Source organism: Cheilinus undulatus, linkage group 1 (assembly GCF_018320785.1).
Source record: "Cheilinus undulatus linkage group 1, ASM1832078v1, whole genome shotgun sequence".
Classification (NCBI taxonomy): Eukaryota; Metazoa; Chordata; class Actinopteri; order Labriformes; family Labridae; genus Cheilinus; species Cheilinus undulatus.
Genome location: NC_054865.1, coordinates 52,750,111 through 52,766,503, shown reverse-complemented (window position 1 = coordinate 52,766,503; position 16,393 = coordinate 52,750,111). Strand labels below are relative to the sequence as shown.

At 36.6% G+C, this 16,393-nt stretch overlaps 2 protein-coding genes across 3 annotated transcripts in view; both read left to right on the top strand.

The window, feature by feature from the left end:
* Positions 1–698: 698 nt before the first annotated feature.
* Positions 699–11,549, top strand: LOC121507969 (mortality factor 4-like protein 1). Of its 2 annotated transcripts, none has more exons than XM_041784404.1 (12): positions 699–871; positions 1,317–1,363; positions 1,442–1,509; positions 1,675–1,761; positions 1,988–2,068; positions 3,842–3,867; positions 4,509–4,597; positions 5,562–5,663; positions 7,169–7,257; positions 8,315–8,487; positions 9,403–9,487; positions 11,008–11,549. In XM_041784404.1, the coding sequence occupies exons 1-12, from the start codon at positions 832–834 to the stop codon at positions 11,090–11,092; spliced, it is 972 nt and encodes a 323-aa protein (XP_041640338.1). In that variant the 5' UTR covers positions 699–831; the 3' UTR covers positions 11,093–11,549. The 2 variants fall into 2 exon arrangements, with proteins under 2 accessions (XP_041640338.1, XP_041640346.1); XM_041784412.1 differs by having other exon boundaries at positions 735–871; positions 1,495–1,509.
* A 3,182-nt stretch (positions 11,550–14,731) lies between these two features.
* Positions 14,732–16,393, top strand: part of uacab (uveal autoantigen with coiled-coil domains and ankyrin repeats b) — an 83,732-nt gene continuing 82,070 nt past the window's right edge. The window contains exon 1 of the mRNA XM_041784131.1: positions 14,732–14,911. Coding sequence (XP_041640065.1) covers positions 14,864–14,911 — 48 coding nt within the window. The 5' untranslated portion in view covers positions 14,732–14,863. The remainder of the gene's footprint in view (positions 14,912–16,393) is intronic.

Genomic DNA, 16,393 nt, shown 5'->3' with positions numbered 1-16,393 from the left:
CAAGAAGGAGAGACAGCAGAGCAATGGCAGTGTTTTCCACACATAAATGATAACTACAGTGCCTTCCTGATTTCTTTCTGTTTTGCATATTTGTCACAGATCAACAAACACATTTTAATATTAGACTCAAAATGCAATTTTAAAACAATGATTTCATGTATAACAGGAAAAAGCCAACCAAACCAACCTGGACCTTTGTGAAAGGGGGGTATCCAGCTGGTGTGACCTGAACCCTGTAGAGAATCTGTGGCGAAATGTCAAGAGGACGATGAGACAACAGACTCAACAATGCAGACAAACTGAAGCCTGCTATCAAAGAAACCTGGGCTTCATAAAAACCCATCAGTGCCTCAGACCGACTGGCTCCATGTAATGTTGCATAGATGCAGTAATTTGTACAGAAGGAGCTCCAACCAGTTGCTGAGTGTACAAATGAGCAGAATATTCCACAAGGTCAACATTTCTGTTTTATAAATATTTTTTGGGCTGATGTATTATTATACTCTAATATTTTGAGACAGTGGATTTTTTATTTGTGTCAACATTTTCGTGATATTCTAATTTTTTTTATATGTTTTCCAAAAGACATCTTAAAAACGCCTATGAAGTAGAAGCCTCGTAGCGTCGTGTGTTTTCCGAGTCTCATCAGGAGCCTGTGAACGCAGCACAGCTCCGAGGTTCCTTGTTGGTCAGTGACGCAGTAGCAGGCAGGCCCTCCTCGGCTTCTCCTTCGCTTTGGCTCCAATGTCGGAGGTGTTTATGCCTGGAAGAAATGGACTCTGGCAATGCACGAATTTGATCATTCAGAGATCCGATCAGCTGAGTCTGTGAATGGCGCCAAAACAGGACCCTAAACCTAAATTTCAAGAAGGTTGGTACCTAAAAACGAGCACGGCGGTTGTCAGGTCTGAAGGGGGCGGGTTTGTTGTTGTTGATGCTGCTGCTCTAGCTTGACAATGGTGGTCTCCTGGGAGATAGGCAAAGCTATTGAGCCTTTTATTTTGTCTTCATTCATGTTTATGTCAAGCTTTAAACCCTTTAAACTGGTACACTTTAAAAGAATATCACCTATAAACAGCTAACGGTTCAAAATGGACATAAACGCTAGGCTAAGTGCTAGCTAGCTTGTTGTTTATGCTATGCATGAACCAAACCTTTACTGACCATGTACACACAAAGGAGTCCCTGAAACCCTGTCAAACCCAATCATATTAACCCACAGTAAACCCGAGGACATTATTGTTGGTCTAACTAAGAAATATTCTGGTTGTTTTGTGTTAAAGGGAGTGTTCTCATTTGTTTTTGTCTCCTCGCAGGTGAAAGAGTCCTGTGCTTTCATGGGCCACTGCTCTATGAGGCAAAGGTTTGTTTTTGCAGTATCTTAAACGCGTATTATTTGTTTATTCCTAACATTAACACAAATATGTGTTTTGTTTTCCAGTGTGTAAAGATCAACATTAAGGATAAGCAGATTAAATACTTTATTCATTACAGCGGATGGAACAAAAAGTGAGTAGCTTGGTTTGCAAGATCAGACTTTTAATTATTGTATTTTGTTCTTTATATCCTACACCTTTTTGCCTATTACCAGATTGCCATGTGTTCTGATAAAATAAATGAGGACGTTTCGTCCAGTGATGCATTTCAAGGCCTGTCATATTTGTCTTTTTCTAGCTGGGATGAATGGGTTCCTGAGAGCAGAGTTCTCAAATATGTGGACAGCAACCTTGCGAAACAAAAAGAGCTTCAAAAGGCTAATCAGTAAGTGTTCATGTTAGTGGGAAAAATGGAGTGTGAGTTTTAAGACACATTCATCAATTTGTAATAAGTTTCACACTGATCCTAGATCTTTTACCAAAGGCTCTTTTTGGCTTTTTAATGAAATTTTGATCATCAGTTGTTGCTTGTATTGAAGTAGCGACCTATTGGGGTAGTATTCAGTAAAATGTTTCATGTGAATTTATTTAACCGCCTTTTTCTTCCACAGGGACCACTATGTTGAGGGAAAGATGAGGGGTTTAGCACCAAGCAAGAAGATTGCTGCTGTGCAGCAGAAAAATGTTGATCTGTAAGTTCTTTCCCATCTCTTTTAATTCAACATACAGTGCTGTGAACACCTGTTTAAATAAGGGATACACTAATTTACTGGCAGATATTAGGTTAAAAAGTTAGTTATTGATATCGGCAAACATGAAAATTTCTGCTGATATTTACAGTTGATGTATCGACTCTGAGTATTGGTTTTCTGTATGAATAAGTTGGTGGAGTTTTAGGCAAGGTCAATAGTTCAAGTTCAAAATGGCATGAATGGTTAAGACCTTTGTTGCCAAAGTAGAGTACATCAAAACAATGAAAAAATGATTACAATAAATAATATCTCATAAAGTTTGTCAAACTAACAAACTGTATTTCTAATATTTGTAATGTGGTGACATTCAGAAACAAATGTTCAGCTACGTGTCTAAGTTGTTGTTCTTCAACCAGATACAGTTTCACTAATTCCCTTTGTGATTCTAATAGACCTACGTCATTGATCAATGATTCAATTGACCTACGACAGTTGAAGTCTTAGAGTAAGCATAGAGATCTTGAAGTCTTTTTCTTTGTTCATCCTCATTTTCCTCCTTTAATTTTAAAGTGTGTTTAAGGACTGGAGTTTTAGGTCTGAACTACATTTATAGATACTTCTATGCAAAAGTCTTCAGCCACAATTATCATGCCATTCAGAGCCTGACTGGGAGTGGTTTTATTTTCAAGCATGACTATGATCCTGACCATGAAGCAGACTGCTAATGCAGTGAAGTAGTTTCTGTAGAGAAAAACACATGATAAACAACACTGATAGTCCGGTAGATAGTTATATTGTTCAGGATAATATGAACAGAAAAAAATGCAGAAATATAAAGATAATAGAGAATTCTGGTAATATATACCAAAAGATTACTTAAGAACTCTAAAAGACTGTCTCCCTAAAACAGCTTAACAGTGCTAAGTAAAAAGGGAAGTCAGTGCTGACTTTTGTGCCTGTGGAAGCCTTTTTTGAAATACAATATGGCTATTTCTTTTTTAAAAGTCTGCTTGTATTGAGGTTTGTTTGTTTTTTTTAACATAACCCACTCGGTATTATGATAAATAAATAAACTATCAGACGAACAAATGAGGTGCCATTAAGAACATGCATGGCAAAGCTCTATCTAATTATACTCAGCATTGACAGGGCAGTACAGCAGAACATTACTGAATACAGAACAGATGAATAGAATAAAGGACTGCCACTTATGTAAGTAGATCAATAACATTAATAAATAGTTGCATGTCAGTCAGGACATCAGTAAATAATTGATGCAAACAGACGTCGACAGACCTATCACTCTCCAGAAAGTAGATTAAATAGCTCCACATTTTCCTCAAGATTAAGTATTTTCCCCGAACTGTCAGTGTAAGATTTTCCAGAGGAAAAAAAGTGAAACAATCCCTCTGGTTTGTCCTAAACGTGGCTGTAGAATAATCTGCATGTGCTCTGCCATAAATGCAGCTTTTCCTAAGCTTATATATTTTTTTACTGATTCTGATGGCACTTTCACAAGGTTAATGATTTTATTTCAGGTTTATCATTCAGGCTGTGGCAGATAGTGGTGGTTTGGGAGCTAGAGGGCATTTCAAAACTATTCAGGATAGTCTAAGGGTGGAAAAAATAGATCAATACAGGGAAAGATAATTTATCACTTGTAAAAGCAGGAGCTATTTAATTGTAACACACATATCGTTTTTTTACCAAATGAAGTGCCATTGAGTTTTTATTTAATGGATTTTATTATGTATTTGTATTTTTGCATCCTAGGAAAGTGAAAAAGGCAAAACAGAAGAGTAAGTATGATTTTTCTCATCTAAGATACATTTAAAAGCAGGCAACATTAGAATAGCAAATGTTCATGTGCTGTCTAAGGAAATAACTAACTACATACTGTATGTCCCTCAGCTAAACTAATAAGATGGCATGTCATTTAAAGCATTCAGTCAATGACATGAGCCACTGGAGTAATATTGAAAGTTTGCAGTTTTTCCTCTCAGTGCTGCCTTGCAGCTTATTTTCTGATAGTATAAGGAGGACATGTACAAAAGAATCATCTAACAGCCTAGAAAGTAGTCTATACCACTGCTTTATATTGTGTCTAATAAAAGGTATTTTTTTGGTGAACCACTCATGAAATATGTTTTATCAAACGTGCTCTTAATGATTTAAAGGAATGTGGAAGCAGAAGTTCTAATAGTTCCTAGAAAAAGACTGTAGAAAGAGTCATTTTTACAAATTTTGGCTGAGGAAAAAACCCACTCACTATTAAAGGAAATGTTTATATACTCCTCCATTATACACAAAAGCAACATAAAATTTAGTCATCTGTAAAGATCTGTTCAGTGCAAAAAAAAACAGCTGTTTAAACTTATGATCACACACACAAATACTGAATTGTACATGGATAATAAGCTATGATGGCATTCTTGTTTAGCCCCAGGGCCGGGTGAAGGCACCAGCAGTGGAGAAACGCCACAGGGGCCTCGGAAAAAGAGGGCTCGAGTCGATCCTACTGTGGAAAGTGTATGTATCATCAGTGATCATTTGTGGTGATGTTTAATTGAGCCAAAGCGGTTGTGTTTTTGAGTAAAAAGCTTTGAGAAATTCTTAATTTGTTGAAAGGAAGGATTTTGATCACATGCACAGTCAGATAAAGATGAAACTGCCTCTTTGATGTGAGCAGAGCCAGAGAGGGATTAAGACATCACAATTAAAGGCGTCCAGGCTCATGTAAAGTTTGAATTGATGAGTGCTTTTTAAAAAAAAGTTACTAATGCATGAACTGTGACCACTCTTCTCTGTGGTCCAATGTAAGGCACTGCTGTACTCTCACTACAGATGTTTTTCAGGTGTGACTTAATTGGTCTTACAAAAAATCATGCAGCAGAAAATGCTATCAACATTCAGCCAGCAGAAGTAATTCTGATCTGTATTTGAACCTTGTGCTTTTAAACAGAAGACAGCAGTGCTTTGGTGATTTAAGACCTGATTGTTTGAGGGAAGAGGCCACAATGGTTTATATGCAATAAATACAATGCAAAATGAATTCCAAAAATGTATCTGCGTTATTTGATACACATTGAATCTGTATGCCATTTTATAAAATCTTGATTAAAAACAGACATGGACTAAATAGTTTAAAATACAGTTTATTACAGAGAGCATACTAATAAGAAAGAAATGAGATAAGGGTAAAACCTTGAGCAGTATTATCCCATTTAAAAATATCTGACTGCAACATGGCACAGGAAAGCAAAGTGAATGTATTTGCTATTGGGAGTATTTTAAGCTTTTTTAATTTTCTTTCTGAAAATCTTTGTCAACAGTTTTAGGGGTTGTTTTTATGAATAGAAAGAGAAATTTTGAATCTCTGCAGAACACTGCTCAAGGACAAAACTAAAGATAGAAATGGGATGCATTTTTGTGTTGACACACCCGTTAGAATAACCATTATTAAAAGACTGAACATATTTGTGTCTTTTCTCAGGAGGAAATGTTCACCAACCGTGTGGAGGTGAAGGTGAAGATCCCTGAGGAGTTGAAACCCTGGCTGGTGGACGACTGGGACCTCATCACTCGACAGAAACAGGTAAGGGGTAACAAAGTGAAGACTAGTAGAGCTCAGATGTTTACTTGAGCTATGATGACCTCCTGGAGATTTGAAAGTAGAGGTGCATTGATTGGAATTCCATTGGCTGATTGAGATTTCAGGTTTTCTTTCCCGATTACAGATTTTCTATCGTATAAAAACTTTGTATTGACAAGTCTGAAGAAGAGCATACTGGCTTGAAACGTCTCTTGCTTGCTAATAAAAGCCTGATATGGGAGCTCCTTGGTGTGCAGACCTTTTCTCCTTGTCGTTTACTGACACTGATGTACGTGTTCCACCTGTTTTTTTAAACGCAAAAATATTTTAAATAATATATTTAATTATTAAATTAACTTACCATCTGCATTAAAGTCACCTTTTAGAAGCAGTTACCACTACAAGTGAGCATCGCAATCTTGAATCTGACTGTTAGATGCCGATAATATTCCTAATTTACACACTGCACATTTCATGTAATTCATGAATAAATGAAATCTTACAAACAGAATTTTCACTGTTTTCAGCTGCATTCTTTCTGACTAAAGTAAGAATTATCAGTTATCTAACAATTAACAACAATCATACTGTTTAATTAAGCTCCAAATCTTTTATCTGGCTGCCACTGGCTTTCTCACTGCTTTTGTAAACATTATTTGCAATTTGATCAAGTTCAATATCTGCTCATGGTCAAAGGTTAACCCGTTACCTAAACTTTTCTTTACTCTCACAATATACCAGGAATCAGAAAGGGGGAAAATACTTTTTCATGACCCTTTACATGTAACATTCCAAGTAGTATGATACTGCATAGTTCACCTCCTAACTGTAAGTGTCTCCTTCTCATCTCTCACTCATATCGGACCAGTACCGTTAAATTAAGACATGCATTGGCTCGTCAACCAACCAAAATTAACTACAATATTAATTAATACATTGTTATTTGGCAGCCGCTTTTATTCAAAGCGCCACACATCTGACAGGCTCCAGGAGTGAAGGGTCTTGCCAAAGGGCCCATACTGGATACTGATCATGTCCTGACCAGGATGTGAACCATTGATCTCCCTTACTAAAGTCAGCAGTGTTACCCATAAAGCTTGTAAATTATATTATAAACGTTATTATATACCATTCTCCCCCAGTCCACGAGTAAGAGAAGCAAGTGCAAGGGAAAAATGAGTGATTATACTCAAAGTCTTTTCTCCTCTGTCAAAGAGTACATCACACTCATCATACTGACATGTTAGCTTGTGCTTGTGACTGTAGCACATACAATGTTTACACAGCGTTCAATCCATGCATCCCACTATAGAGCTATTTATTCACTGTTTGCACAGCAGGAAACAGCTCATGTGTGTTTGTCTTATTGGCACAATAATTGGTACATGTAGGAGGACCAGCAGGTCATCTAGAAATCTGCAGATTCCAGTAATTGGCTGATCTATCAGTGCACCTTTGTGTCAAAGTTTATTCATAAGTGAATCATATTGTCTTTCTGATGTTTACAGTTATTTCATCTGCCTGCCAAGAAGAACATAGAAACCATCTTGGAGGACTATGCAAATTATAAGAAATCAAAAGGAAACTCTGACAACAAGTAAGAATACATATCTCACTGTTATTCTTATGATTTCAAGTAGAAATTCCTCAGTATCATATGATAGTCTGTGCAGCACAAGAACTACCTCATCATTTTCTTTGACACCCAATTCTTAAAGCTTTCTTTCCCATCAGTTTCCTTAACTTCCTTGAACAGTATTATAAAGTTTTGCAGTATTGCGCTTTTTAATCACTTTACATTCCTCTGAAGAGTCGTGCTTAGTCAAAATTTTGAAGTATTTTTAATTACCATTGCTAAACATTTTATTTAACTGATAGTCTTTTAGATTTGCTGCAGTCTACTTTGCATTAACAAACCAAATGTTTGAATGTGTTTGCTCTGTTATCTAGGTCAGTGGTTCTCAAGTTTTTGCAAGTCGTGAGCCCAATAATGACAGTTTTGGTGTCCGCAACTCCCCCATTCAAAACATAATAATTAGTTAGGCCCTGTTTTATAAATCGTGGAGGACAAACAACAGCCAAGTGAAGAGACAGTTAACAAGTTAGAGAGACACAGTTGATATTTATCAGGGTTTTTGCATTCAAACTCTCCAAAGCCAAAGAGCTAAAGTGATGCAAACTGTGATTTATTTTTTACTTTTGTATCAAAGTTGTGACTCTTGCAAATCTTCTCAACCCCAAACCTAAGCCCTACTTTTCTTTTGTTAATGTTCAGCAATCGTCTGGTAACATCAACGCATACCTAGAGGTAAAGTGGGGAAAATGGTGTATATCAATGAAAGCAAAGTCTGATCATGCAGTAAATACATCCAAAAATCCATGGAATTGGATTGGTTTTGATTGGTTTTTAAGAAAGGCATTGTGAACAGAAGCTTCTCAATGGCCTGTATTGGCCTTGCTTCCAAACTTTTGGCCTGTACTGTAAATAAGGGGTAATATGGCATGACTCTAATTCCTCAGCATTCATTATTAGATACTTTTTCATAGTTCCAAATGCATTTTTAACCCTAAACTTTATAGCTCCACAGCTGCACAATTTATCACTCTTAAATGTGAAGTACCAAGTCCCATTTAATCTCAAATGTGTTTTTAAGGGAGTATGCTGTAAATGAAGTTGTGGCGGGAATCCGTGAGTACTTCAACGTCATGCTGGGCACTCAGCTGCTGTACAAGTTTGAGAGGCCGCAGTATGCCGAGATCCTGGCTGAACACCCGGACATGCCCATGTCTCAGGTCTACGGAGCTCCACACCTGCTGCGACTATTTGGTACAGAACCTTTACACACTTAAATAAAATATACACACTAATTAGAGCTGCATTTGCTGGGAAAATCAGTGCTGAAAATAATAATGATGATTCAGTCAATTGCCGATATCAGTGCTGAGGGTTTTTTATACTTCTTTTGGTGTAAGAGTCCAACAATACAAGCATTTTCGCTCACATTTGACCATGAAACCTGATCTGTTTGTCCAACAGGACTTTCTTTGCCTCCTAAAAACCCTTTTTGGATGCAAAATTTGAAATACAAAACTGATTAGTTGTTGATGGACAAACTTTTACATTTGGTCAAATTATTGTAATTGAGTAGTTTTTGTTTTTACTTGTTCTTCTTAGTACATTTTGAAATCAGTCATTTCCCTTTTACTTTAGTAAGTTTTATCCAGAGTAACTGGACTTTTACTTGAGTATAGTAGTCATGTGACAGCTGTTGTATTTTACTGCATTGTAAAGCTTTTAGTTTACCTGAAAAACTGATTGGAGATCCAAATTCTCATGTTGTTAAGAGGTAAGATCGGTACAGAAACGGTACAGAAGCAGAACATTTTGGATGTATAAGGGGAAAAATGTGCCTTTTTGTGGCTTTTTTAAAAATTAACATACTTTTGTTAACTATTGTTGGTTATTATTTTGCATGTACCATGTTTTTGTCAACCTTTGTGGGCCCCCCAACGTGGTTGTGCCTGAGGAATCTTTCCCCTTTATCCTCCCTTTATGGGTGGCCTTGCCTATCAGTATCAACCTGGATGAATCTCTGTTTTTTTAAACAGTAATCTAAAACAGTGGTTAAAAAAAAAAAGAAATTCCTCTCTCTATTAATTTGATACATCTATTAACCTTGGGCACTCACTAAGCCTTCATACCCTTTTGTTTTCTTTTTTCACTCATGTTGTGGTCTAACAGTTCGCATTGGAGCAATGCTGGCCTACACTCCACTGGACGAGAAGAGTCTGGCTTTGCTGCTGAGTTACCTCCAAGATTTCCTCAAGTAAGTTTGAACTCAGTGCAAACTTAAGAGACTCAGTGTCAAAGCTGGCTGATACAGTCCTGTTACATCCACATCTACATCCGTGCAGCAAGGCTTGTTTGTAATCCTCAAAATAGGAATCACTGAACACTGTTTCAAATGGACGTGAACCTGAGTAGGTCTTTTCTGGTCGTCTGACAACTCACAGCACTTTTTACACATTGCACTTCTTAAAAATTACTCAGCCAGAATCAACAAACCATGGCATTTCACTATCAGGATTCTCTACTGTAAATAATATGCTGTATACAGAACTGATTTAATTCTGTCTTGAGCACTAGACTAGAACATTATTGAATAGTGAACACTGTGAGGTTCTCTTCTCTTCAATAGTTGCTCTTGTTATTATTTAAGCTGTTAGATATGTATCTAGAAATCACAGAAAATACACTACAAATGAGTATAAATGATTGTATCTTATAATCTCATATTCAGAAAATAATTCAGTATATGCCTGTTAAACAAATAAAGAAAACAAAGCCAAATTAAGCTGAAAAATAAGCATGATTATTACTAAAATCATAATAAAAACTTGAGTCTTGAAGGAGATGTTCAGCAACTACCCAAGGTAGTTTGAGTAGGGTTACCACAGAGCCTTGAAATATCTTTAAAATTCTTAATTTGATATAAAAAATTTAAGGCATTAAATGTTTTTTAGAAATTTTTGTGTTTTACTTTTGAGAGGTCCTACGCTTTGAATTTGCACTTTGACTGAGAAGGGTTTGAATACTCAATGAAATCTACATAAGTCAAGTTCAAGGAAATTTTGCAGCCAGATGTAAAAATGAGGCTACCTTCAAGCTACTCACTTAAATCTATTCAACATTAGGCAAAAGAAATCAAAATCTCAAAGCCACCCACATTAAATGGTGCAAAAAACTGTGTAGAATTTTCCTTATTGGGTCTAAACATGGCCTGAAAAAGTCTCTAATATTTCAAAGTTGCTAAAGCAACAGTGTGTGAACTTTTGTATAAGGCTGTGATGAATCATGTCACACCTAGATCAAATCTGTGGTTTTTCAGTACTAGAAAGGTCATTTCTCACAGAGTTTTCATTCACAGAGGCTGAGACTTGTCTTTGACACTTCCACCAACTTTCTGCCTGATAACAGCAAGTCGAGGGATTTACTTGTTTTCTTTTTCTGTCATCATTTTCCCATTAAAACTCAAAAGAATCTGGCCATATCTCTTTGCTTTCTATGTGTCAGCGTGGTGAAATGTTAGCAGTTCTTTCTCTTACCGTTGTTTTATCATCACATTCCTGCTGGGACTCCTTCATTTTCTTTTCTTTGAAACCTGTTATGTAAATCTGCTCAGGACAAAACCAGCATCAAATATCTATCTTTGGTTTTAAAATCGTTTCTTTTCTGTTTTATACAGTGCTTATGTTGTTTGATTTGGATAAAAGCTGCCCTTTTTCAGCCTTGAGAAATTAGCCTCAGTCTGACTTTAATTTAACTATATATCTGACTTGTGTTCAGGTACCTTGTGAAGAATTCCTCCACCCTTTTCAGTGCCACAGACTATGAGGTCGCTCCCCCAGAGTATCACCGCAAAGCAGTGTGAGAGCTCTCGGCACACAGCACACCTGCACCCCTCTCCTCCCAGACCACTTGTAAATTAACCACCTGGATGAGATTTCTCATTTGAACTGCTGGCTTCCTCCACAAAGGTCGCTGAAGCTTGTCGTGAATACAAAAAAAAAAAAAAAAGAAAATCAAGAACATTTTTTATCTTTATCTCTGTTCTTTTCTTTCTTCTTTTTCATGCACTTAATTAAAAAAGACACAGAAAATTTGGTTTTCTGTCACCAAGTCTCAACAAGCAGCTCTATTGATGTTTTTGTGCATTCCATCCAATTGATATTTGTTACTGTTGCATGTGTGTATTTTTGAGTGTTTCTCTTGGCACATGTGGTGCAATTCAAAGCTGGATATGTTGTCAGCACTCAGCATTTAATGTTTTTTTTATCTGTAACTTGTGTATTTGTATGAATTTGTTTAAAAAAAATGTTTTTACTCAATCCTTCTGTTGTTTTCTGTGATTTCTTCATATCTTGTAAATTGCCAGTTCTTCTTGGATTTTTGTTGCAGGTTATCGTTCAGGGATAAAGTAAAATAGCAAATATTGAAGGGCAGGCCCACAGAGGCATCACTGCACATCATACAGATAATGAAGCCTTTAAGAGGACAGGTGAAATCCAGCAGTACTGTGCAGAAGTTTTAGGCATGTAGAGTGCTAATGGTTCTTCACAGGTCCTGATGTTCCACAACCCCAGGCTGAAGAGTGGAGGGAGGCTATATATATATATATATATATATATATATATATATATATATATATATATATATATATATATATATATATATCTCCATCTAGAGAACAAGAAATAAATAAATGAACTATTTGTCAAAACTGGACAACATAAAATCCCCGTAGATCAGGTAGCCTGCCTCCAAGTCATCCAGCATCCTCTTAAAAGCATCCATTGAGACCAAGTCACTGAGCTTGAGGTCCTTTTGTTATTCATCCCAGTCAAAGAGAGCAGCAGTTTAAATGGTTTTTTTCCAAGTTCAGCTCTGACCCTTGGGACATGACAGTAAGAAAACATCCTGAGATTGAAGATGGAGGAAGAAGACAATCCCCTTGTAGATACGAATCTGCCATTGTTTTGGTCTACGTGAAAACAAAGACCATCCAACATGTTAATATGACAAATGGGTGAGGGATTTAAAGTTAGTGATGAACCTCAACTCAAACATTGAATTTAAAGGTGAGAAATCTGCCCCTGTAGCTGGTTGGTTACTGAATGCAATCATCACCATGCAATTTTGAATTTCCGCTTGTGGGACTAATAGAGGAATATCTTATCTTATCTTATTAGATTATCTTTTCATGTAATTTCTCATTGCACATACATGGGAAATTATTTAAAGATATATTTCGTGCTTTTTATGCCTTTATTTTCCAGAGAGGACAGTGGAGTCTGAAATAGGGATAAGAGAGTGGGGGAGAGACATGCAAGAAAGCAGTTGCAGGCCAGACCTGAACCCCGGCCACCCTTGGATGCGACCTAACTGCTAGGCCATCTTTGCCCCACATGCAAAGGAATTTGAAAAGAGCATGAGCTGTTTTCAGAATTGCACTGAAAGTTTTGATGACTTGATATTTACACCAGTAAGCTATGAGTCATGATTTATATGGAGAAAACAGGGAATCTGATAAAGACAGACATATAACACCTCTATATAGTTTTATAAGCAGGTGTTGGCAGTTGAATGAGACTCTTTTTGAACTGTCAAGTATTCTACTATATAGGGTCATTCCACATGTGATTCCATGAGCACAAGAGTACAAAGTAAAGTCATTTAGAATGGGAATACAGCTGTGTGTGTTGATTAATATTGTGGAGGACTGAGAGGGACAGAAAGAGACTTAATAAAGTGGTCAGGAGGGTTAATTCTGTCCTGGACTAGTACAGTACAGTGAGAGGAGGATGTTGACCAAGCTGACATCTATCATGGACAACCCCGCTCACCCTCTGCATGACACTGTGGGGGTCCTGATCAGCTCCTACAGCTGCAGACTTTTACACACACCCAGCAAGATGGAGCGCTACCACAGATCTTTCATTCCAACAGCGGTACGTTTTTCACACCCCTGGATGAAATTTCACTAGACACGAGCGTACATAGATGTGTGTGTATATGTTGATATGTGTATGTATAGGTGTGTACATCTATGTATATGAAGACTTGTTTATACTCCTACAGTCCTAAAGATGTTATAGCCACCTTCCCAGAGTGTGGAGTTTTCTTTCTCTTTAACTGCATGTTATATTATTAATTTTATTATTATTATTCACATTATTTTATTTAGATTAAGTCCACCTTTCACATCAATGCCATGCACATGGTGTGTGTTTTTTTCTGCTGGAATCTGGTCTTTGTCCTTCCAAAAATAAAGGTGTATACATGTAAACATGTAAATAATACTGTTAGTATTACTGCTGGTTTTTGTTGTCTTGTATTTAAGTGTTGTAGGGACATTTTTCCTTACTCTTTGTTATACACTGGTGATTTCTTTGTCCTCGACTGTTGAGATGTTGTAAACCATAAAAAAACAAAAAACAAAAAAACAAATCCCCTTATGGGGAATCAATAAGGGTTATCTTTATGGTTTAGCGGTTGCTTAAGGAAACTAAAGCAGTAAGCAGTAATATTCTATCTAATCGTCAAAAGACCTGAGTAAAGCGCCTGATAAAATCTGGTTTCACTAAGAAGTAATTTTATTTGTATTTCAATGTTAAAATCTCAGCTGCCATGTTTTTTTTTGTTTTTTTTGAACAAGTAAATTTTTTATAATAGAAACTGCATTTTTAGTTTCATGTTAGTCCTTGTGAAATGACATTTTTATGTGGACACAAAAGAACTCAGTGCTACTGCATGTGATGAATTATGCATTAGAAAGACACTTGTGTATAGTTCAAGTGAATGTTTCATTACTATGTAAATATCAGGACAAAGGACTGAAAGTAGCAAATTAAACAAAAGGCAAGAAATTTTCCCCTTTAGCTGATTTGCTATTGCATATATCAACAAAAGGTCATTATTGCTCCTGTAGTTGTATGAAAACTGCTATTTGGTGATTAAGTTCATAACTCTATAGATACTGTATTACACTGACCATGTGTTTGTGCAGGGGTTACAATAATTTAAAGGCAGTAGCACCTAATAAGTGTATATCACAGCCTTATAAAGAACACGACCTGTTTTCCAATCCTGAATAAAACTGAAAGTAAATGTCATACATGTTAGGCTGTCCTGTCAACACTTGGTGCCCATTGTACATAAAAGGTGTTGTTCTATGACTTAGAAAAAGGTAACCCACCTAAAGTTAAGATAATTAAATGTAAACAACAGATTTTTTTAATTAAAAAAAAGACTTTAGCTTATCTACTGATATATTTTTATGTAACTTAATCCAGGTGTTTCGGTCGTCAGGTAAGTCTGACGTCATGCCAGGTTTTCCCTTCCCTGTCCCAGGATGTCTCCAACTTCTCCCAACGACACTTCACAAGGAAGTCCCGCCTCCCAACGTCACCGATTGGATCAAAATCGAACAGCCAGCGCACTATTAGATTTGACTGGCTTCTGCGCCTGTCAATCAAAGTGCCACCACCAGTTTGCGGTTAGGCGTCAGGTGAAACTCGCTCTGTGAGGAAAAAGGGACGGATGAAAACTTACTACGTCGAACTTTCTTGAAAGTTTTTTGTACTATTTATTATTTTTAACCACCAAAGGAAACTTTTAGAACAAGGGACCAAGTTTTAACAAGATGAAGAGCCTCAAGTATCGATTGAAAAAGCACGAAGTTACCATCACAGTAAGTTGACTTTTTTGTAATTAAGCTAACTTTTCTTGCCTCTCGCGGTTGAATGAGCTGCTGGTCCAGAAACATTTAAAAACTCAAGTTTTACAGTGTGTTTTAACTCTACTGGGGTCTTTGTTTGTTAGCCTGACCTCCCCTGTCCCTAACAACCACATTAACCGCGGTCATTTTCCCACGGAGGCTGCTGCTGTTGTGTGGCTGGAAAACACGCCACCAGCAAGTTGAAGCACCTGCAGCTCTGTGTAAGGGACAGATGAATCTTGGTGCAGTTTTAACACTGAGTAGTCCACCAGGTTCAAATATTTAGTGTCTGACCTACATCTTTATCAGCTGACCGTTGTTATTCCCTGGAAGAAGGTAAATCAGTGCAGCAAAGTGGCTCTCCTCCTGGTGGTGGTGTGGGTAAACCTAGCCTATGCTCTCTACAACTTATGTCGAGGTTTTTACTGTAGAAAATACCTTCAAACTAACGAATGGGTGTGTTTAAAAATGCAGTATTTCTTATACTGAGAAGCTTAACGAAATATGTTTTGTCTCCAAGCTGAAATATCACTTCATTTGGTGAAAATTAGCTGAAGTAAACCAAGGCTGCAACATTTCTGTAAACTATTTTAGTGGATTTCCATTTGCAGCTTCTCATTATTCATAATTATTATACTATCATTGAATCCCAAGATAAGTTCTATGATTAACTGCTTTGTCCACGAATTGGGATTTTTTTTCCCCTTTTTTTAAAGAATATTTTGGTTGTTTTCTCTTGATCTGGAACCTTTCATATCATTGGAAAACATAATGAAATGTATAGCTGTATGGCCCTTTAGGGCTTCCATACTGAGAATTACACTCAGTTCTTTTAATCAAGAGTCTAAACCACACAGACTTGTCCTAAACTCAAATGCATGACAGATCAAAGCAGCACATATTTGAGAGAAAACGGCTGACAACTTATGAATTAGTCTTCATATCTATATGAATATTTTTGATGATTTAGTTTATGTATTTATTCAGTTAAGAGTGTTTAAATGGATTTTATTTACATAGTTTTTTTATCAGTTTAAATAGGCTACATGCTACAGCTTTGATTTGTTTTCACAATGCCACAATAAAGTATGGTACCATTTCACAATTTGCATTAATAAATAATACGGTTGTGTTTTAATTATGTTGAGTGTAACAAAAGCTCATTTAGTTTATTTTTTTTAATTTATATGGCAGAGGCCATGCACAGCCTTAGTCTTGAGCCAGAGTTAGCTATAAAGCTAATTTTGTGTTTGTATATGACTAAAAGACAGCAAGTCCTTACAACTGAGCCAGAAAAATGGTATATGAGCTTCAGAAATGAATTGAACAATAAATCCATTATTTAAGTGTAATAATATTTTATCCCACTGGCATTTCTGATGAATCATTTTTATTTCTTCAATCAGATTAATCATCGACTGAATGTTGGCCACCAACATAGACATGTTTACACAG

Coding starts and splice junctions, on each gene's coding strand:
- LOC121507969 (XM_041784404.1), top strand. CDS start 832: ATGGCGCCAAAACAGGACCCTAAACCTAAATTTCAAGAAG. Junction 1,510..1,674: donor TACAGCGGATGGAACAAAAA/GTGAGTAGCTTG, acceptor GTCTTTTTCTAG/CTGGGATGAATGGGTTCCTG. Junction 7,258..8,314: donor AAAGGAAACTCTGACAACAA/GTAAGAATACAT, acceptor TGTGTTTTTAAG/GGAGTATGCTGTAAATGAAG.